Source organism: Zingiber officinale, chromosome 4A, assembly GCF_018446385.1.
Source record: "Zingiber officinale cultivar Zhangliang chromosome 4A, Zo_v1.1, whole genome shotgun sequence".
Classification (NCBI taxonomy): domain Eukaryota; kingdom Viridiplantae; phylum Streptophyta; class Magnoliopsida; order Zingiberales; family Zingiberaceae; genus Zingiber; species Zingiber officinale.
The window spans coordinates 134,400,868-134,422,620 of NC_055992.1; the positions used below are offsets into that span (position 1 = coordinate 134,400,868).

Genomic DNA, 21,753 nt, shown 5'->3' on the forward strand with positions numbered 1-21,753 from the left:
ATATATATATTATATATATCTAATGTATATACCAAATAATTCACTCACTTAAATGGCATTTAGGTGATTCCAAAGGGCATTTTCGTCCATTTCGTCTAAGCTTCTTCTTCTGTAGTGCTTCTCTGCTCGATGGAAGAGCAACACACTGTACACACACAACGCCGGATCTACGGCGACGTCGTTACCGGCGGCGCGACCTCACGCTCGCGGACTCCTCATGGCGTACGGAATCACCCTCTGGTTCTTCTTTACGATTCGCCGCAGGGGTCGACGCAGACGCATCCGCATCCGCACTTGGCGGATTTATGGTTCGGTTCCCTGTCTCCGACACCCAACCCTAATCACCAGCCTCCGAGCCCTCTCGATCTCGGCGAATGGAACTACCTGAGGTTTGCCCATTTCCCCCAAATTTTGGTGGATTATCGTGTTCTTGTCTTGCCTAACCTTACGAGTTACGACCCACACGATTTATTGCGTTCTTTATTAAACAAGATCGAAGCCTCTTCTTCATCAAAAAGATCTGATTTTCCTTGTCTAATTTGCAGGTTACCTTTTTGGGATCGGACAACCATGGCATCTGTCTCCACTTCATTCTTCATCTCAAGTGCTTCAATGACCATTCAGGTCACTTTTTGTTCTTTGTTTTTTCTCTACCAGTGATTTCGTTTTCCTGCATGATATTTTGGCATGAACAAGAATTCCTGTTTTTTCTGACGGATCTTTGCAATTCAACAATAGCCTTGCAGAATTTCGCCATCAATTCTTTGAACAAATGCATGAGGCAAGTGCAAGGTCTTGTTTGCCTCTACCTGTCATACGATCCAAGACTGAACACACTACTTTCTTTAACTTTCCCATTTGTTGTTGATCAATCCCAGTACAGTGGATCCATTACTTTAAACGCAAGGTGTCTAGTGTTTTATAGCTCCGAATTTTCTTCTGTTGCTCTTTGCAAACGCCAGAAGCTTTGCCGTGAACTCACAAAAGACCAACTTGAGCTGCATCTGTAGGTCTGCATCTGGAGAACTATTGGATTTGCGTCGTCGGTTTTCCATGATGCAATCGCGTTCCTGAACAATTTTCTTTTCTCGGTGAGTTCTACTCTGAAACTCAATGCCATTCATGGAACAAAATTGATAGAGACTAGAATAATTGTTCCCCTAGAATATAATTGATAGGGAATTGGATAAGAATTCCTAAGTTTAGTTTATGGAATGGATTAAATAGATTGTTTTCCTTTTCTTCGTTTGATTTATAGGAATGTTATAAGTAATTGTAGACAGCTGACCCAACCCACTCAATGTGGTCTTCGACGTGCTCAACGATGTTACTCATTCAATAATAGAGTAAGAATAGTTATTCCTTGGAGAATAAAATGAAGTAAGAATAGACATTCATAGATCGTTTTTTCTGTGTTCCTTAGTAATGTTCTGTTCTGTTCTTGATGAGTTCTACTCTCTAACACTCAATGCTATTCATGGAACAAGATTGATAGAGAATAGAATATTTGTTCCCCTAGAACAGAATTGATAGAGAATTGAGTAAAAATTCGAAAGTTTAGTTTATGGAATGAATTAAATACATTGTTTTCCTTTTCTTTTTTTGATTTTTAGGAATGTTGGAAGTAATAGATAAGGAATAAATATTCATAACAAAACAAAGATTTCTGCAAGTAGTTGGGTAAGCAGGCTAACCCAACCCACTCAGTGGTCGGCTCACTCGATATGCCCAACATCGTTGCTCATTCATGAATAGAGTAAGAATAGTTATTCTATGGAGAATAAAATAAAGTATGAATGGACATTGCTCGATCATGTTTTCTTTATGATCTTTACTCGGTGTCATGTAATGTTATTTATGTGATAAAAATAGTATGGTTAGTCCTCGATAGGAAAAATAGTTGTAGATAAGGAATAAATCTTCACAATGAAATAAGGTTTCTTCAAGTAGTAGACAATGATCATCTTTTTTTAGTGAATTTGATAAGGAATATAATGAAAATTCGTAAATTTTGTTCATGGAATCAAATAAATGAATCTTTTTTGTTTGTATTTATGATACATAAGAGTGTTGCATATATCTTCACAGTGAAAGAAGAATTCCTTCTAGTAGTAGACAATGATTCACTAGGTCACAAGGCCTAGTTGGCTCGCTCGACATGCTCAACCAAAAATGTCTACTTCATCAAAATTCAGACATGTGATTATTTATTTGAACCGAACTCAATCTTGTTTTCTCCTGAGGTCATTTCGTTTACTCTTGCAGCTTCTCAGATCATTCAAGTTGTAAGTTCACTCCAAGGCTAACAAACAAGTTCACTTCAGCAGCAGAAACCAAAATTCAAGTGATAATCACTAATCTTCATTTTTTTGTGGTGTAATTCTTTTCAAGATAATTTTTTTTTATGTTCCAAATGATTTAAGATAGAGATCTTAAACCCTAATTTTTGTAAATGGTACTTGTTGACCATCCCAAAGCAAAACCTTGTATTTTACACATCAGTGAACTTGCTACTTCTGTTCTTTACATGGTATTTCTATCTGATTTCTACAATCTGTATGATGAATGTAATTATGAAGTTGATACTATTTTTCATCTATTCTTCATTCTATAGCAATTTATTTGCTTTTCTTATGAATATTATGTTTCAAGCCTAACTAGGATTGTAAATAAATAAAATATTGATTCTTAGATGCTTGGGAAATTGAGAAAGTGCTCCGCCGCTGCACCATTGTCTCAGGGGCAAGAGTTTATTTTTTTATTTTTTAGTCGACATCATATATTCAATTTATGCTGATTAATCCTCAGATGACCGTCTTATGGAAGAGCTTATTTATGATGTCAATTACATTAACAAATTTGAATAATTTGTTAAACTAAATAAATAAACTTGAACATATTTGTGTTAACATTCTAGAATATAGATCGTGTACTATTCATGAATAATGTTTATGAAATTTCTATCAACATAATAAATAAATAAAATTTTAAAATGAACATATAAATTTGTATTATTAAGATCAACAACCAATTAAACAAGTTTAAAAATATAAAAATTTCAAACAATAAGTTTGAATTAAAAAATGGATAACATATAAATAAATTAAACTCAAGCTAAGTTTGAATTAAACTTAGTTTGTAAAAAAGAAATTAAGTTAAGTTTAAATAATCATTTCAGGGATGTGATTTATTTTTAGACTTGATTTAATTTAATTTGATTATTTTATCAAATAAGTTTTAACATTATAAAATTTAGCTGGACTTGATTGGTTTATAGTCCAACACAGTTGACTCTAAAAGTTCGAATTGTCCCTATTGTTTCAGCCTCAATTCTCCTTATGCTGTTTTATTGATTTTAATGTTGTAGCTCCTACAACATCATTGAATCTTGGTATGAGAAATTTGAAAGTTGATTTAAACTATTGCACAGAAGGTATGTCAAATATTAAATTATGTGAGAGACACTATTTTCACGATCCCATAATTAAGGGTGGTGTCCTTTTAACTAGCCCCTAAAAGTGTGGGGTTATTTGAAATTAATTTTAACTAGCCACCAAAAGAAACGGTCAAAAACAGAGTATTCTTTTTCTTCTCCAAATTACCCCTGAATTCAAACCCTCGCCACGTCGGAACCGTCCATTTCAAATCCGCGTCGAATCCCGTCCATTTCTCGTCCCTCCTCCCAAATTCAAAATCCTCTGCCCTTCTCGAGTTTTTCTATAGCCGTTCCGCTCGAACTCGCCTCTGTGAAGGGGAAGGAGGAAGAGACAGACGACGACTCCGCCGAGATCTGCCGACCTCAGATCCAGCTAGATCCGGCTAGATCCAGCCTCTTCGACCATTTGGATTTGTTTCTACACGATTCTTCACTCCGGATCTCGTTCCTGAATTCCTGGTTCAGGTATTTTTCTTTTCCCTCTCGCCATTCTGTCGGTTTTGATTTGCATTACGTTGTGTTTTAGGTGAAATTTACTTGTTTTTTCTTTAGAATGTTGCGGGATCTGAGGATTTTTCGCCGGCACTCAAACGCTGGGAAGGCGCACACCTCGGAGAGCAACGATGAGAACCTTGCTGCAGATCCCTCACACCCGCCGGATTCTCAGCCTGAATCCGACCCAGGTCGGGCGCCTCTTTTGACGATACAGGACCAAAACCCTAGTACGGGGGTGGATCAAGGAACGATTTTGAGAAGGAAGCTGGAGACGACTCCCTCGAAGAGCCAGGCGAATGGTCCAGACTCGTCTCACTTGCAGTTCCGCACGCCTGAAAAAATGACGGGTCGGCGCAGGTTCAGTTTGGCGACGAAGGGGGAATTGGGAGCGAGTGGAGCGGAGTGTGGCGACGATCTGAGCTGTCATGGGCCTAACAGCCACCTTCCGCCGTTATGCCGTGGTCCAGGTGGTGGATACGGGTTGAATACACCTCGGGCATGTAGGACAACTGGGAGGGCGTCGTCAGTGCATTCAGATTGCAGTTCCACTCAAAGTACCCCAACGAAGAGTGTCTCGAAGCCTGCCAACTCTGGTTTCAGCAACACTCGTCCTCCACTTAGTGTGGGGAGTAGGACAATTAGTATGGCTTCAAAAGTGGCACCATTGTTGGTCACCACGCCGTCTGTAGTGAATTCACTCGAAGTTCCTCACTTTGAGCTGAAGGAGGATCCATCGTTCTGGATGGATCATAATGTTCAGGTGCCGTGTTTTATTTATTTATTTATTTATTTATTTTTGTTTAGCCTACAAAATTTGTTTGTTTTTGGAAGTTGTGCCAAACAACAAACACAAATGACGTTTCAAAAGCACAGCTTTTGTAGCATTGGTCATGAATTGATTGTCATCTAATTCCTTCCAAGATATACTGACACATCAAACATGGAAGATAAGGATATGAAGAATCAATTACATATCCACGTATGCTTGCTCCATGATCCATCCTTGTCATTATGCTTATGTTGTGGCTGTACTAGACTTGTTGGATCATTCCTGTACTCTCACATCAACTCAATTAAGGATACGGGCTGTTGTAGCAATAGGCTTAGTTCTGTGCATTCACATACGACCATTTGGGTATTAAAGACAGATTTCAGACTTCTTTAGATCTTATCTATGTAGTGATAGTGCTTACTAGAAAAAGAATGTATCTATTCTTGGCAAGATATCTGGTTTCAAATATCAAATATCTGTCTAATAATGGTTCATAATATCTTCATTCTACTGATTTGAACTAGTTATCAATTTTGTTTGAGAAAACTGCAAAAAAATTATCTTAGATTGGCGTTACTCAATGGTTTTTCCATGTCTACCTGTTCTTTTTTTCTTCATGAACCTCTATATATTTGTTTTAGAGAGAAGCAAAAAATTAAATGCTAGTGGCATATACCATATACGATATATACCAAGATAGCTTCAGATTCAACATTCTTAAAATTTTGCATTTGGAATGATGACATGTATCTAAATTCCACATTATACTAAAAAAATACTAGGTGAATTGATGCAAGAAAGAATAAGAATATCATTTAAGCTTCTAACTCAACAGATAAGCCAGTAATCTGATCTGCATATTTGCAAGATTAGCAGTGTGAAATAATTTTTTTTTGTATATTTTTAGGTTGTCATTCGTGTTCGTCCACTTAATACTACAGAGAAAAACCTCCAAGGTTTCCGTAGATGCTTGAAGCAAGAAAGTGCACATAACATCACTTGGATAGGACAACCAGAAACTCGATTTACATTCGACTATGTAGCCTGTGAAACAATCAATCAGGTATTCTAGTCTTGAATTGAATTTTTGATAATTGTCAATCATCCTTTGATTAATACCTTGGAGTTATGTGCAGGAGATGCTTTTTCGAGTTGCTGGTTTGCCAATGGTTGAGAATTGCATGTCTGGATATAATAGTTGTGTGTTCGCATATGGACAGGTACCTTCCACATTCCACATTGCATGTTTAAATCAGATGCTAGTGTTTTTTTATAGATATATTTACTTTTATGTTTATCTTCTGATATGTTTGTTATTGATACTCATTGTTTGAACTTTACATTTCTTACAATAGACAGGAAGTGGAAAAACATATACGATGCTCGGAGAGTTTGGTGAACTAGAAGTGAAACCTAGTCTGAATCGTGGAATGACTCCAAGGATATTTGAATTTCTGTTTGCAAGAATCAAAGCGGTAATGTATTTCTATTACTGATAATATAATGTGGGTTTTGTAGGGAATAATTGGTAGTTCTTTCCTCAAGCAGGAGGAAGAAAGCAGGAGAGATGAAAACATAAAGTACAGTTGCAAGTGTTCTTTCCTTGAAATTTACAATGAACAAATTACTGATCTTCTAGATCCTTCCTGCAGCAATCTACTTGTAAGCTCAATTGTCTCTGAGTAGAGACCTGTGCGATCTTTATAACCTCCAAAGTTGTTTCTTTTTAGCTAGTGCTATAATTCTTTGTTTCTTTTTTGCATGTTCCTTCCTGAATAGCTGCGGGAAGATATTAGGAAAGGTGTTTATGTAGAAAACCTTTCTGAGTATGTAGTGGAGAATGTCCATGACATTCTGAAGCTTCTCATACAGGTGATTGCTATTTTTGAATTAAAAGTCCATCATTATTAAACCTTACTTGATGTTGGTTGAAAAACTTGTAAATCCTTCTACTAGGGTGCTGCAAACAGGAAAGTGGCAGCGACAAATATGAACCGTGAGAGCAGTCGTTCACACAGTGTTTTTACTTGTATAATTGAGAGTAGATGGGAAAAAGATTCGACCATGAACTTACGATTTGCAAGACTAAATCTTGTTGATCTAGCTGGTTCTGAAAGGTATGATGTGGCAAAATAGGTTATTGCAACATTACCTATGGGTAATTCATGCAGAGGTTTTAATGCTTAATATACAAATTTTAACAGACAGAAAACCTCAGGGGCTGAAGGTGAACGCCTGAAGGAAGCTGTGAATATTAATAAATCCTTATCAACACTAGGGTATCTAACAATTAATATAATGCTTGAGTATTTATTTAACTGTTGTTTTTTTTTGCCATGCAACACCTTTTGCTTCACTTGGAACAGAAGTGTAATTTTATGTCTCTCACTTGGATGTGTTTTCAGTCATGTGATAATGGTTTTAGCTGATGTGGCTCATGGGAAGCAGAGACATGTTCCTTACAGGGATTCAAGGCTTACGTTTCTCCTCCAAGTGAGAAATAATTGAATGACTTTATCATACTTAGTGCTTATGCCAGTTTCGTCAAAGCTAACTTATTCATGTCTGTCATCATCACAGGATTCTCTAGGTGGCAATTCTAAAACCATGATAATTGCAAATGTCAGCCCTTCCATATGGTAAAATGACTGCTTCACTGAATTATTTTCTCCTTGCAAGTTCTTATGATACAACTCATGGATGCAAACTGATATCTTGTTATCTGAATATAGCTCCGCTAATGAGACTCTAAGTACCCTTAAATTTGCCCAGCGATCAAGACTCATTCAGAACAATGTAATTCTATATGGCTTATGGTTTCTTGATTTAGGATTTGATTGTTCTTTTTTAACTTTTTGTTATATTTTAGCTTATTCATTTCCTTCTTCATAATATAAGGCTGTTGTAAATGAAGATGCTTCAGGAGATGTAATTGCATTGAGGCAACAAATACGCTTGTTAAAGGTGGACTAGTTTTCATATAACTATTTCATTTGAAATAGCATTCATGTCTAATTTAAACTGACAATGACAGGAGGAACTAGCGGTTCTTAAACGTCAAAATGTCTCAAGATCTTTATCATTTAGAACAGCAATTTTTGAAGATTGTAAGAGTGAAACTGCTGATGATATTTCTGTGGAGAGGTTCCCAATAATGACTGAAGCAAATGTTGATGAGTTGCAGACTGATGACAATTTGAACAGCATAAAAGTTTCAATGAAGCAGGTATGCTATGCCACAAGTTGTGGCAACCTGAGCTTATTGTTTCATGTATTCTTGCAAAGAAAAAAGACAGGAAATTTTCCTTACCATGGGCCATGAATCCATAAGTCATAACTATAGTGAAGATGCATTAATTCCTTTGTAGTGTCTCTAGAGGAACTAAATGCTTGTTACAAAATTCAAGTCCTAACCAGATGAAATTTCTCATGAAATAGAATAAGAATAAGTATGCTTGAAGTTTTTATGATTTATAATCCAGTTGAAGTCACTGGAAGCTATTCTAGCTGGTGCACTTCGAAGAGAGAAAATGGCCGACACAACAATCAAGCAACTCGAAGCTGAAATTGAACAGTTAAACCGTCTGGTAAGTTTTTTTTGGAGTTAGCATGGAAAAAAATTCTGATTAATTCGCAAGGTATTTTTAGTAACATTTACTGTTTGACAGGTTCGACAAAGAGAGGAGGATACTCAAAGTACTAAAATGATGCTGAAATTTCGGGAGGACAAGATCCGACGAATGGAAAGTATTTTGGAAGGCCAAATGCCAATTGATTCATATTTATTGGAGGAAAAGGCTGCTCTTTCAGAGGAGATGCAATTACTTCGTGCAAAAGTTGATAGGAATCCTGAAGTGACTCGCTTTGCTTTGGAAAACATCAGGCTCTTAGATCAACTGCGAAGGTAAGACAAAACATGAACTAATAGCTGCCTGATTTTGTATCCTTCCATTTTTGATTCAGTTATTTCTTTTCATGATATTCCTTGACAGGTACCAGGACTTTTGCGAAGGAGAGAGAGAATTTTTATTGACTGACATAACAGAGTTGCGCAATAAGGTTTCCATAATCATTCTCTCATCAATTTAACTTGCACATCTGATTCAAATATTGACGTTTCCTCATATTTGCTTTCTCATGGCAGCTTATTCAAGTCTTTGATGGAAAATCTGAGCTTGATCAACTTTTGAAGTCTGACATGGTAGGCCAGGTAATGCTCCTTTACAAATTCTAGTCTTTATATTTATTTTTCCTTTGAGCTTACATTTGTTCTCTGATTGAGTCATCAGGCTGGAAATTCCTTATTTGCTTGTTCATCCCGAGATAGTGAATCATTGTTTGCACAAGTAATGTCACTTTGCAAAATGAACTTCATTTTGAAAGTTCTCTATATTATATTTCTTTTGTCAATTATTTTTTGTTGTCTCAGTTAAACAAGACCAATCAAGAGTTAGAAAGTTGCAAGAGTGAGCTCCAGTCTTGCTTAGAAACAAATGAAAGGCTCACTAGGTAAATGCAGATATACCTACAAAATGCTGCTTGTACCATTTTCACCTTACACGCTTATGCTTGCTTTCCTCTTCCATTACTTATTCATTAATTTGTGTCTTTCAGAGAGATAAACAATCTTCATGCTGAACTAAATGATACTATGTCTGCCAATCATGTTCAGCATGCCAGCCTCGAGCATCAAAACAGTGTATGCAAGACTACCAATCATATCCTTTGCCCACCTTGTCTTCTTTTCATAGTGTTATTCTTTATCTAGCATGGTATGTAAATAATGCTCTTGTTATCTTCAGGGAAAGTTAGAATCATATCAAATAGAACACCAATTCTACCAATCGAAGGCAGAATGCTCACATGATATAGCTAAGCAAGTTGAGGAAATTTTGAATTTGCAGCTGGAGTTGGATATAGTCAAAACAATCCTAGCAGAGGAGAGATCATCTCGTACACTGGTGGAGGAAAGAGCTGATCATTCTAATAATGAGTTTAAATCGGCTAAAGAAAGGGTATTATATATGACTAAGCAGTACGATGATATAAAGAATGAACTAAAAGATGCAAGATCCATAATTGAAGCAATTGAATCAGAACAAATATTGCTAATAAATGACCTTGAAGGGACAAGGGACAAGTGCGACCAGCAAGAAGAACTTTTAAAGAAGCAAGATGAGGAGATATCCTTATTGAGAAACCAGCTTTCTTTCCATTCCAATGAGATAACACAGCTGTCATTAGTTCAAGGGGAGCAGAAAGACGTTCCTCTTCAAAGTCATGATATTGAGGATTCGCCATTGCAAATTAAACTGAGAAAAATGCAAGTTTCTCTAGAAAAGGCAAGAGATCTGAACATTAGGTTAAGTGATCAGGTATCTCAAATTTCTCTCGAACAAGAAATGGAGGAAGTCCGGAGACAGGTTGAGATAGAGACTGCTGAGGTGATTGTATGCTTGCAGGAAGAACTTGTAGCACTTCAGAAACAAGCAGATGATAGCAAAAAGAATGAGGCCATTTGTAAGCAGAACCTGATTGCTTTAGAAGCTGAACTGAAAGAGCATCAGGTAAGACTGTGTCTGGTAAATGAGGAGAATGGAAAGCTTCATGAAGTGGTTGATGAAAAAGAGAGGGAGCTAAGGTCCTTGGCTGATAATTGGAAAGCCTTAGCATCTGAAATTATGAATATTCTTGCTGATGGAAATAATTCTCTTGACAAAGCAACTGATCAGATGGCTTCCATTTCTGATTCCTTTCCACAAAGGAATTGGATAGGTGAGCAAGTTGGGAGGATAATTAGGAGCATTTCTGATAGAGATCTGCTTATAGAAGAACTTCAGAAAAGCTTGGAGGCGGCACAGGGCATAAGGGGTGACATGGAACAGAAGTTGAGCTCTTTAAAGGGAGCAACACTTGCAATAACTGAGGCTCAACTGCAGGAAAGTAATGACAAAGAAAGAGAGATAGTTCGACTTTCCTCAGATATAGAAGAGAAGGAATCTACTCTTACAGAATTAAAGAAGAAGATTGAAGCTAATGAAGAACAAATTAAGAAATCTGAGCTTTGTGCCACTGTTGCATTCATGACTGTCGGCAAGTTGTCCGAGATGAATGAAGTCCATCTTCGTGAGATTGCACAAGTGAAACTCCTGCTTGAGGCTCAGCTGCAGGAAAGTCATGACAAAGAAAGAGAGATAGTTCGACTGTCCTCAGATATAGCAGAGAAGGAATCTATTCTTTCAGAATTCGAGAAGAAGATTGAAGCTAATGAAGAACAAATTAAGAAATCTGAGCTATGTGCCACTGCTGCATTCATGACTGTGGGCAAGTTGTCCGAGATGAATGAAGTCCATCTTCGTGAGATTGCACATGTGAAACTCCTGCTTGAGGCTCAACTGCAGGAAAGTCATGACAAAGAAAGAGAGATAGTTCGACTGTCCTCAGATATAGCAGAGAAGGAATCTATTCTTTCAGAATTCGAGAAGAAGATTGAAGATAATGAAGAACAAATTAAGAAATCTGAGCTATGTGCCACTGCTGCATTCATGACTGTGGGCAAGTTGTCCGAGATGAATGAAGTCCATCTTCGTGAGATTGCACATGTGAAACTCCTGATTGATGAATCGAAAGAAGTAATTTCAGAGAAAGAGAGTGTATTACACCATCAAATTATTTTGAATGTCAATGCGGAGAAAGAAATACAGGCTCTTAGCATGAAATTGAAGCAGAATGAAGATATCATTGCCGAACTAAAACAACTTTTCAAGGACCAGGAAAGAGCCCGGGAATTGGAGAAAATGGAAAGGAAAGAGGATGATAAGCTTTCAAAAGTTACAAGATGTATAAATGAGTTCAAATCTAGACTGAATGCTATTAAATCTTGTATGAATGATGTGTCAGAACCAGTTACTGGCCGTGCTGAAGTACAGAGTGTTGGAAGATGTACTAAAGGTGAAAGCCACATTTCAGTGGACCAAGTAAGATAATGCCTTTTTTTACATTTGCATTTGATATTCAAGCAACACTAGAAACCTGTGTTATCTTATCTGCACAAACTTCATTGCTCTTGACGTTCTTCAAAAATTTGTATCTGATTTCTTTCTGTTTAACTCTTTACTGATCATATGTCAAATGGATTTGCAGATGAAGGATAACATGATCCCTGATTCTGAGAAGCATGAGCTGCAAATTGTTAGAGGCCTATTAAATGTTGGCTCTGACAAATTACTGAGCAATACTGAGTGCGAGTCTTCTTGTGGATATATGTCAGAAAACTCCTTTGAAAAACAATCCATGATGGAGGAAATGCAGACTGCAGTTAGAAACCTACAGGATGTACAGACTCAGATGGTTCAAGTAGTGGAGGAAAATAAACAACTTAAGAAGTCTAAGAAGTTAAGTCAAACATTTATTGCAAAACTTAGAGATGATGTTCTTCAACTGAAATTTGAGATGGTCGAAAAAGAAGAAGTTTTCAAACTTGGATTGCAGCAGTTGGAAAATAAGCTTCAGTCCATGGAAAACAATACTACGGAAAATAGTACCTACTGGCAGAAGACCAAAGAGGTATTGTTTATTGTTCATTATGAATGAAAGTTTTATATAATTAACACTATCAGTTAATTTGCTTTCTTATGGCATATGAAAAGTAATTTTTTTACACTATCATTATCATACATATAATATGTTTTGTCTAGGCGCTCGAGATTGAAGTGAATGATACAAAGGCTATGGCAGCACAGAAATCAATTGAGGCTATTCATCTTCTAGCTAAGGTTGAGGAGGCTCAAGCAACAATGCAAGAGGCTGATATCATGGTCAACATGCTGCTGCAAGCAAATGAAACAGCAAAACTTGATATAGAGCAACTCCAGGACACCAAAACCACATTATGCTATGAAAAAGAATGTTTGGTTGATGAGATGCAATGTTTAAAACTTTCTTTAGAAATGAAGGAGAAAGAATATAAATCCTTGGAGAAGAATTTCAAATCAACACTCATACACACAAAGGATTTAGTTCTGGATCTAGAAGATGTTTACAGGAATACACAGGAGGCTTTTACTGATAATTTTGAGTCTCTAGCACAAGAGCTTGAATTAATAAAATCCCATGTTCAAGAATACAAAGAGTCGACCAGAAGTTGTTTGGAAGAGACTTGGTGTGAGATAATCCGGAAGGATTGTGCTCTATCTGTGTTGCATCTTTGTCACATGGGAATCTTGATAGAGAGAATAACTGGGCTCGACATGGAGAATAGATTGCTTCAACATGGGCTTTGTAGGTCTAATATTGTAATTGCTGATCTGAGCGAACGCAATGTTAAATCCAAAAAAGAACTTGAAATGTGTAGCATTCTTAAGGGTAAGTTGCTAGTTGACATCAATAATGGTTTCAACCGCATTGCAAGAAAGGAAGCTGAAACAAATGAATTCAATGAGAGGCTGAATATATTTGAAAATAAAATTTTGAAATTGCAATTGCAAGAAGCATCAATGTTGGCTAGATCAAACTCCATTGTTTCTGAACTTAGTGTCTTGATGAAAGATTTGGATGACAAAAACAGGATTGGACTAACAGTATTGTCAAGCCAGGAGAAACTTTTGGCGGAAAAAGAAAAGGAACTTGAAGCTAAAACACAACTATTGAGTGAAGTGCAGATGGTGAATGGAATGCTTATTAGTTCCTTTAGGCAAGAGTTAGATCTACTTCATGATGAACCCAAAATTCAGATGGAACCAGATGTTTCTATCATTGGCAATAAGAGATGCTGCAAAGATTCTGAACTCATAGAAAACTTGACGAATCACAGAACTGAGTTGATTATCACTGATTCATTTGCAAATGAAATTGAATTACTTGTTCTTTTTTCAGAGCTGGAGCTGAATATGCTTGGTAATAACCAAATGGCTTCACGCATAGCTGAGTTAGAAAGAGAGATATGCATTTCCAATTCCATGATTGAAAACATTAAGTTAGAACTAATCTTAAGCAAAGTCAATGGTGAATTACACTGCAAGGAGATGCATTTCTTGTACAATGAAAATGAAAAAATGAAGATTGAACTACTGGAGCTGCAGGAAGATCATTTGAAAATCACCAAAGAGTTGCAGGACAAAGTTTACTCACTGGAAGCTTTTACAACATATCTAGAATCAGATCTAAGCAGGAAAACAGTGGAACTACGGGATTTAGTAAATGCTCATACTGTTATATCTAAGGAACTTGGTACAAAAACTGAATTTTTTAACATTCAGAGCGAGGAAACAAAGTCCTTAAAGTCTGAGAATGACTGGTTGAAAAACAAACTACTTTCAGTGCAGACTGAGAATACTGGAACTTTTTATATGCTTGGCCACAGGATTAGGCATGGCTCTGAGTTAGCTCAATACATAGATCTCACTGTGAGTAGATTATTCCATGAAATTGATGGTATGTTCCTTTTAATGATGGAGAGGATGCATCGGGATAATTTTGAGCATAGCACAATGGCAAAAAAGTTCATTGATGAAATAGATATTTTAGGGATAGCTATGAAAACCTTGGTTTCTGAGAATTCTCAATTTCAGTCAGAGTTGATGCATAAAGATGAAATTATAAAAGGCATTCTGTTTGATTTGAGTTTATTACAGGAGCATGCATCTATTGAGAAGGATCAAGAGGATGAACTCAAGGAGATGGCTACAACAATAGAGTCTTTAGAGGATGAACTTAAATCGAGATCACATGAACTGGATGAAGCTGTTTGTCAGTGGAAGAGGCTAGAGGCTAAACTGTTAGAGAAAAATGATTTAATATCATCTCTTGAATGTCAACTTGCAGAAAAGAATGAGATGTTAACCATAATATATGCTGAGAATTATGAGCTGAAATCTCACATGCAGCAAGTTTCTAATATGAAGTCCTCCCTGGAGGAAGATATAAAAGGGAAGGGAGTAGTTATTGAAAGGCTGGAAGAAGACATACTTGATTTGAGCACGGCAATTGGTGAAAGGAACAATATAATTGAAGATTTGCAGAATGAAATAAGCAAGCATAAAGAAGAAAAGGATCAACTTGATTCCGAGGTGCTTGCCTTGAAAGAAAAGATGGAAATGTTACAAGCTCAAGCTGAAGAAAATGAAGCTATTGCAACGGAAGCTCGCCAGGTTTGTATGTCCAGTGTTCCTGAAATGCATCTAGTTATTTACTAACAAGATTATGGTTGACGAAACTATCCAACCTTATTCACAGATAGCAAAAGCAAGAACAGCGTATGCTGAAGAAAAGGAAGAAGAGGTCAAGCTATTGGAACAGTCTATTGAGGAGCTAGAGTGCACAGTGTATGCATTAGAAAACCAGGTAACCTTATCTGAAGTTGCTTTTTTTTTTCTCTTGTAAAATTTCTTGTATATTCTTCTTGATAGAACTTTCATATTGTTCTTTCAATAAAAAGGCTGATATTGTTAAAGAGGAAGCAGAAAAACAGCGATTGCAGAGAGAAGAAATTGAACTTGAACTTCATTCGGTGCGGGATCACGTTGTGCAGCAGAATGTACAAGTTCTTCAGAAAGAAATTGTAAAAAGAGATGCAGAGGTGTGACCCTGAACTCACTAAACTTATAATGTCTTCTTTGTGTCCATTGAAAGGTATCAACAAACCAAATTACTGTGTTAAAAACTGTCCAGTTTGGTTCTTGAGTCAATAGTTAGCATCATTTGTTTCGTACTGTCATGCTAAGATTATTGCTGTAGCAATAATTCATGAACGTTTCATATCATCAGAGAGATGCTTTAAAATTGAAACATAAATCACTTTTTAAATAAATGTGGAAACTAGAAATTAAGTGTTTTTCCAGCAGACTTAAAAGAAATGTTTACATGTTTGGCGAACATAAAACTTGCTCCTTGTAGTTTAAGCTGCTAAATTCTACATTTTCATTTACACAGATTGTCCAATTCAAAGCTCACATATCTGAGCTGAATATGCATGCAGAGGCACAGGCAAGAGAGTACAAACAAAAGGTAAGACATTCTTATGCACAGCTAAATGGACAGCATATTTCTCTACGATTGTATGTTCTGGATCATGACGTTCAGCTGTTATAGATAATTTCTGGCTAATAGAAAACACGTACAGTTTAGGGAATTGGAGGCTATGGCCCAACAAGTCAATGGAGACCCAACATCCTCCAATGCTGCAAGTTCATCCACAATGAAATCAGAGAAAAGTTCAGCAAAGCCTAGAGGATCAAGTTCCCCATTTAAATGCATTGGCTTGGGATTAGTACAACAAATAAACTCTGAGAAAGATGAGGACTTAACTGCTGCAAGGCACAAGATTGAGGAACTTGAATCATTAGCTGCAAGCCGACAAAAGGAGGTATATTTCCATTGTGCTTATATTATCGTTCATGAATGTGTTTTAGGTGAAAAAGGAAAAGAAAACAACAAAACTGTTCATTTCTTTCAGATCTTCATGCTGAATACAAGACTAGCACAAGCAGAGAGTATGACACATGATGTTATCAGGGATCTCATAGGTGTCAAGTTAGACATGACGGTCAGATGCAAACATTTTTACTTTTAAGACAAACTTTAAAATTTGCTTACATGAATCATTACTAATCTTCTTTTTTAAATATAAAATGAGAGATCTTCGATTGGTATTTTTATTATTTATGATATCTGTTCATGTGTAATAAATATGCAACAACATATCATGTGAACTGGACTACAGATATAAAGTGCAGTTGTTCAAATAAGTTGTCTATTGGCAGTCTCTGACTATTCTTTTCTCTCGTGGCAGTCCTTGTTAGATGAACCTGAAACACCTAAGATGAAAGAAACATCTCAAACTCAAAGCACTCGATCTGGGCTAAAGGTTTTTTTTTCTTCTGACACTAATAATCTGCAATAAAATCTCTTCTCCCTGACAATCTTTTGTTTCACTTTTATCTAGGAAGACGACATCAGCAAGCTCAAGAAGGAGCTCAATGAGTTTATTGAAGAAAGGCAAAGGTACGTGTGAATTGTGATACGATGAACAGCAATTACCTTTCCCTTAGAGGATATAGTGGTGTGTGTGTGCGCCTTTGTAAAACATTTTAACCCCTTTCTTCTTGTTGGTAGTTGGTTGCATGAGATTAAACAAAAACACAGTGAAATGGCAAATGCACGAATGATGGCGGAAAAGCTTCGACAGCGGGAACAGTTCCTTAACACTGAAAATGAAATGCTAAAGGTACAATCACCTATTTTATTTATGGATTTCTATCTTTAGTTTCTGTTCTATTTGTAGCCATAAAACATTATAATTTTTGTAGGTTGAAAATACAAAATACAAGAAGATGATCATGGAACTTGAGGATGAAGTCAAGAAGTTTTCAAATCATCAAAATTTCCAGCACCGCATCCATCACCATGCTAAAATTAAGGTATGACCCAATATCGAACATGGATTTCATCATGGAAGATTCAATGTCATATTCCAGCATTTGTCATAATAAACAGGAAGAGAACACCATGTTAAAGATAGAAAATGAAGATATGACCCTTAGATTGAAGAGATCTGAGCAAATTCTTTCACGAGTGAAGGAAGAGCTTGCTCGCTACCGATCATCTAGTGGAAAGGGTCCTTACATTGACTTTGATGAAGAAGAGCAACTGAGGAAGGAACTAGAGGTCTGTAAACTACTAGCATTGTGTAGTTAACACACATGCAAAATTTAGCATATTTTCTCAGCAATGTTTGTGGATACTAAACCAGGAAAGTGAAAGCGAAAGGATACAGTTAGCCCAGAAGTTGTTGAGCTTGTGTACCTCTATTTTGAAGGTCGGTTCCAGCACTCTAGTGCTAATATTTTTCATTGTTTGCATACAAAGACTAATTTTTTGTGTATGAACATGAGTGCAGGCTGCTGGTTTAAGTGAGCCAACAAACAATTCAAACCACCCCTCAGCTGCAGAGGAAGGTTTATGTCGACTAAAGAACCATATCAATTCATTGGAAAATGAATTGGAAGATTTCAAACTAAAGGTTTGACTTTGAACACAAACTCTTAAAATTCCACCGGATGCAATCGCTTTGCTGATGTTGAGTCACACACCTTTTCAGTGCAAACTACTCGATGAGAAGATCCGGCTCTGCCATCTTCTGCAACAAATTTCTCCACAGCACTTGAAGACCCATGAGAACTACCTATCTTCAAGCACATCACGATCTCCCAGTGTGTCCTCATAACGACATAAATGGTATGCTACAAGGCACAAACAACTTGAAATTCGAGGCACATTATGAAATTTCAGTAATTATAGGATGAAATTTTCCTGGAAGATCATATGGAAAAAAAAAAGTAAGCCTGCTTGAATGAATTAAAATAGAAATGGTGTCATCACTTGTTAGCAGTTTGCTGACTGAGGATACTCCCTGCTGAGCTTAGGACCAGTAGTCAAGTTGGCTCCAATATTGAAATAGCTTAGATTAAGTAGTCAAGTTGGCCTTCTTGATTCTTGTGGAATTATAATTATTCTTTTATACCGTAAATAATATGAAGAAAAAATGAAGTTCTTTTATGTTTGTTGTGCAATTTTTCATGCACTGCTATTAATTCCATGTATATTTCCATTATTGTTATTGAGCTTTTACTATCATCAACTTCAGTTAGAGATATTATTGTCCTTATAATAGTTTAGTTATAACATTGATGCAATAAAATTGTAGATACTATATATTTTAAATATATTTAAATATAAAACTGAAGAACTAACATTTAAACCACAACTCTAGACAATTCAATCAATAGTTTGTTAATGAGATTTGTTGGTGAATATTAATAACCTGAGCCCATGTTTTCAGGCTTGTATATCTTATTTAGTTTTTAATATGAATGAACTCTTAACAAGTTGATAATCGAGCTTGTTCACGAAATCCTAGCAAAAGATAGTATATTTGTGATATTTTAATTGCCCATCTATATGTTTAAAGCTGGTAGATATCTTAGTTATTTATTCTTCTACCCATGTTTCGTCATCCACTGATACACTATGAGCATGGGTAGGATCAGCTATAATGAATTCATAGCCGATGACTGATCAAACATAGATTCTTTAACACTGTCTAAGAGTCACTAATAACTAGGGGTGAGCAGTCAACCCGTCAAACCGACCAACCCGCTTATACCGACCCGAACCGAATCGAAAAAAAATAATCCACCGAATATAGGGCCGGATGTAGGGTCCTGATATTGCATTATCTGATCTAGTAGGGCCGGATAATTTTTTATCCCAATAATCGAACCAATCCGATCCACGATCACCTCTACTTGTAGTTACTACTATTGATAAGTTGCTACACGTTATAGTAGCTACTGTCGATAAACTGCTACATGTTATAGTAGCTATTTCCGATTAGCTGCTACAACGTATAATGAGTAATGTCTATTATCATCTTAAAATATTTTATTTTTTTTGTTGTACTTATATTTATATTTTATATTTCATTGGATATAGGGTCGGATATCCAAATAACTGACAACCCGTCGGATATCTATCACATAAGAACCGCCGGATATAGGACCGGATGTAGGTCCTGATATTACATTATCTGATCTAGTAGGGTCGGATAGTTTTTTACCCCAACAACCGAACTAACCCGATTCGTGATCACCCCTACTAATAACAAACAATATTTTTAGAATAATAAGCTAGTTTCAATAAGCTTAAATTGTCTCACATAATTTCGACTACAAGAATTCGGTGATTCGAGTCATTCCTTGTCTCATCATTGAGCTATGTTAGTGCCAACTGTTTGGATTGACTAAGAAGTATTCATCTGAACATGAACCCTAAATTAAAAGGCTAAACTGGAAAACAAAACATCAAACTTTTTAGCTGACAAAAACATGAACCAAAAAGAACATAAATGACTGACAAATTATTGATCAAAGATGCACACTCTAGTTGGAAATTAGATAAAAGAAGAAATCTTACAGAGATAATCAGAAGCTGCTGCTGCATCAAACTTCATGCTAATTTTTCTTTCTTCTGTTACTTTATTTCATCAAAAACTCAAAAAGTATGCTACCAGTTGTAGCAGAAGCTGCTGCATCAAATTTTAGTAGAAAAAAAAAAGATAAAAACAAGAAAAAACATGAATTTCAAAATCTTCACCAAAGCATCACAGAACAAAACAAAAAAAAAATTGCAAATCTTTTTAGGTAGAAACTAGTTGAAAGAATTGAAGAGTGGTTTTACAGAGGTGATAAGAATAAAATAAACTGATGGTGTGTGTTTGCTTGCCTTTCTCTTCCTGTTTCTCGTGTTGTCTTCCTTACATGAGAGAAGAGTCCAAAAAATATTATTATATATGGGGTCGGTTTTCTTTTTGTTTTTAATTAAAAGTAAAAAATTTATTGTTTAGATATTGATAACAAGAAAAAACTAGTAAAGCTAAGTGGAGTGAGAAAATAATATAGAAAAAAACATGAATCTGGTTCAGGATTGCGATAAATAATTTAGAAACTGGCGAAAAAAAACAAAAAGAAAATCGACTCCACTGGGGATCGAAGCCAGAATCTCTAGTTCCGTAGACCAGCACCTTATCCATTGGGCCATGGGGTCATTATTGGTAAAGGGTTTCTAAAATTTATATTAAGTATATTTAAATTAATAAGAATCTAAAAGAAACACCATAATTCTATTACTAAGTAATCATAATAACAATAATTTTTTAATATTGATCTAAATTATTTAAATATTAATTAAAGTCACTGCAATTTAATTAAATTTAGTCCAAGTCGCTCCAACATAAAAGTTACTGCACGCCGGTCTTTTGATATATATATATTTTTTAAAAATAAGTCACTTTTTAATGATAATGAAAAATAAGGTTTTGTCCAAGTTTTCTTTGGCGATTTAAACAACTAAGTAGGTGAATATGTATTTATTTTCTAATTACGTATATAGTTTTAGAAATATCTAAATAATAGTCTTTCTTTTCATTTTTTACTATTCATCTAAAAAAAATTACAAACCACTCAGAAATCAACATAGCAGTAAAAAGAAGTCCAGAGTTTATCTTTTATTGCTATTTTTGAAATTCAGTAAGATATTAAAATCAATAACATATTAAAAAGATGTTCGAAGTTTATATTTTTTTTACTGTATTACTAATTTCAAAAATTAACAACATAATAAAAGATATTAAAAGATGTTCAGAGTTTATCTTGTTACTATATTACTAATTTTTGAAAATAAGTAGTAACACAGTAGGAAGATATTCGGACTTTATATTTTTATTATTTTATTATGCTGTTTGATCCTGTCCGATAGTTGAGGTGACGGAAATTGAAAACGTGATGCTCCGGTTGACCACATGTCGACTCCTTGAGACTCTGCAATCACAACTGCGTCAGTGTCGAATCAGGGAAGAGGTCCCCGACGATGTTCTTCCGATGCTCAACTCAGTCACCGGCGATGTGTGGAAGCAGAACAAAGTAAAGAATAGTAGCAGCAACAGTAGATTATCACATACCTCTGCTGAAACTTGGGCCTCCTTTATATAGGGCTCCTGTAGCACGTGTGCACGCTTCTCGAGATTTCCTGAAAAGATGTATCGATAAAGTGTCCCTAACAAAATACTTTAACGAATCGAGCATATCTCCGAAGTAATAGTGGAAGCTTCTGCCGTACGATCTTCTGTCTGAACCAACCACCGACCATGCCACTTGTCAGCGGCACATGCTCCCAAAAAGATAATATCCAGCTAGCAATGTCTTTTTACTGGGCCGAGCAGGATAGCTGCTCGGCTCGGCTGAGTGTGTTCTCTGGCCGAGTGGGGAGGCCGTTCGACTGGCGCTTCCGCTGTCTTGAGAAAGTTGCTCGGCCGCCTTTCTATTTCTGCATAGTTCGGTCATAAATCCGCTATGCTCTTATAGCTCTATATAAGGCCGAGCGAGGATGCCGCTCGGCGTGCTCTTATAGATACCCAAAGTCTTTATGAGTGTCGGAAGCTCGAAACCTCGCCGAGCTGTTATGATTTCGGATCGGGTCTCCCTTATCCCGCTGGGGC

The 21,753-nt window shown here is 36.2% G+C and overlaps 2 protein-coding genes and 1 long non-coding RNA gene across 12 annotated transcripts; 2 read left to right on the top strand and 1 right to left on the bottom strand.

Annotated features, from left to right (window-relative positions):
- The first annotated feature begins 80 nt into the window (after nucleotides 1–80).
- On the top strand, nucleotides 81–2,588 carry LOC121971341. 8 transcript variants are annotated; one of them, XR_006109116.1, is made up of 5 exons: nucleotides 81–389; nucleotides 546–624; nucleotides 739–792; nucleotides 879–1,091; nucleotides 2,266–2,588. XR_006109116.1 is itself a non-coding variant. In XM_042522566.1 (5 exons), the coding sequence occupies exons 1-4, from the start codon at nucleotides 375–377 to the stop codon at nucleotides 1,072–1,074; spliced, it is 327 nt and encodes a 108-aa protein (XP_042378500.1). In that variant the 5' UTR covers nucleotides 81–374; the 3' UTR covers nucleotides 1,075–1,091; nucleotides 2,266–2,588. The 8 variants fall into 8 exon arrangements, 4 of the variants coding, with proteins under 4 accessions (XP_042378500.1, XP_042378498.1, XP_042378499.1 ...); XR_006109114.1 differs by having other exon boundaries at nucleotides 747–792; XM_042522566.1 differs by having other exon boundaries at nucleotides 739–907; nucleotides 1,011–1,091.
- Nucleotides 2,589–3,692: 1,104 nt separating this feature from the next.
- Nucleotides 3,693–18,257, top strand: LOC121971343 (kinesin-like protein KIN-12E). Of its 3 annotated transcripts, none has more exons than XM_042522567.1 (37): nucleotides 3,693–3,901; nucleotides 3,989–4,691; nucleotides 5,611–5,766; nucleotides 5,840–5,923; nucleotides 6,059–6,178; nucleotides 6,252–6,365; nucleotides 6,483–6,575; nucleotides 6,660–6,820; nucleotides 6,908–6,982; nucleotides 7,109–7,196; nucleotides 7,284–7,342; nucleotides 7,436–7,499; nucleotides 7,602–7,667; nucleotides 7,738–7,929; nucleotides 8,186–8,290; nucleotides 8,372–8,607; nucleotides 8,696–8,762; nucleotides 8,848–8,913; nucleotides 8,993–9,049; nucleotides 9,133–9,212; nucleotides 9,318–9,402; nucleotides 9,506–11,680; nucleotides 11,847–12,269; nucleotides 12,401–14,851; nucleotides 14,937–15,044; nucleotides 15,139–15,279; nucleotides 15,633–15,707; nucleotides 15,823–16,065; nucleotides 16,156–16,245; nucleotides 16,492–16,566; nucleotides 16,645–16,703; nucleotides 16,815–16,926; nucleotides 17,009–17,119; nucleotides 17,196–17,366; nucleotides 17,452–17,517; nucleotides 17,599–17,721; nucleotides 17,800–18,257. In XM_042522567.1, the coding sequence occupies exons 2-37, from the start codon at nucleotides 3,990–3,992 to the stop codon at nucleotides 17,923–17,925; spliced, it is 9,219 nt and encodes a 3,072-aa protein (XP_042378501.1). In that variant the 5' UTR covers nucleotides 3,693–3,901; nucleotide 3,989; the 3' UTR covers nucleotides 17,926–18,257. The 3 variants fall into 3 exon arrangements, with proteins under 3 accessions (XP_042378501.1, XP_042378502.1, XP_042378504.1); XM_042522568.1 differs by having other exon boundaries at nucleotides 8,848–8,904; XM_042522570.1 differs by lacking the exons at nucleotides 3,693–3,901; nucleotides 3,989–4,691; nucleotides 5,611–5,766 and having other exon boundaries at nucleotides 5,899–5,923; nucleotides 6,063–6,178.
- LOC121971344 lies at nucleotides 11,890–19,974 on the bottom strand. The gene is made up of 3 exons (XR_006109117.1): nucleotides 19,674–19,974; nucleotides 15,821–17,941; nucleotides 11,890–12,029 (listed from the first exon to the last, which is right to left on the bottom strand). It is a non-coding gene; the product is annotated as an uncharacterized LOC121971344 (long non-coding RNA).
- Nucleotides 19,975–21,753: the final 1,779 nt, after the last annotated feature.

Bases quoted from the DNA above. Each gene is read 5' to 3' on its own strand.
- LOC121971343 (XM_042522567.1), top strand. From the start codon at position 3,990: ATGTTGCGGGATCTGAGGATTTTTCGCCGGCACTCAAACGCTGGGAAG. The intron at 4,692-5,610 runs GTGCCGTGTTTT...GTATATTTTTAG, and splicing joins GGATGGATCATAATGTTCAG to GTTGTCATTCGTGTTCGTCC. The intron at 7,197-7,283 runs GTGAGAAATAAT...TCATCATCACAG, and splicing joins GGCTTACGTTTCTCCTCCAA to GATTCTCTAGGTGGCAATTC.
- LOC121971341 (XM_042522563.1), top strand. From the start codon at position 130: ATGGAAGAGCAACACACTGTACACACACAACGCCGGATCTACGGCGAC. The intron at 390-545 runs GTTTGCCCATTT...TCTAATTTGCAG, and splicing joins GGCGAATGGAACTACCTGAG to GTTACCTTTTTGGGATCGGA. The intron at 625-746 runs GTCACTTTTTGT...ATAGCCTTGCAG, and splicing joins GTGCTTCAATGACCATTCAG to AATTTCGCCATCAATTCTTT.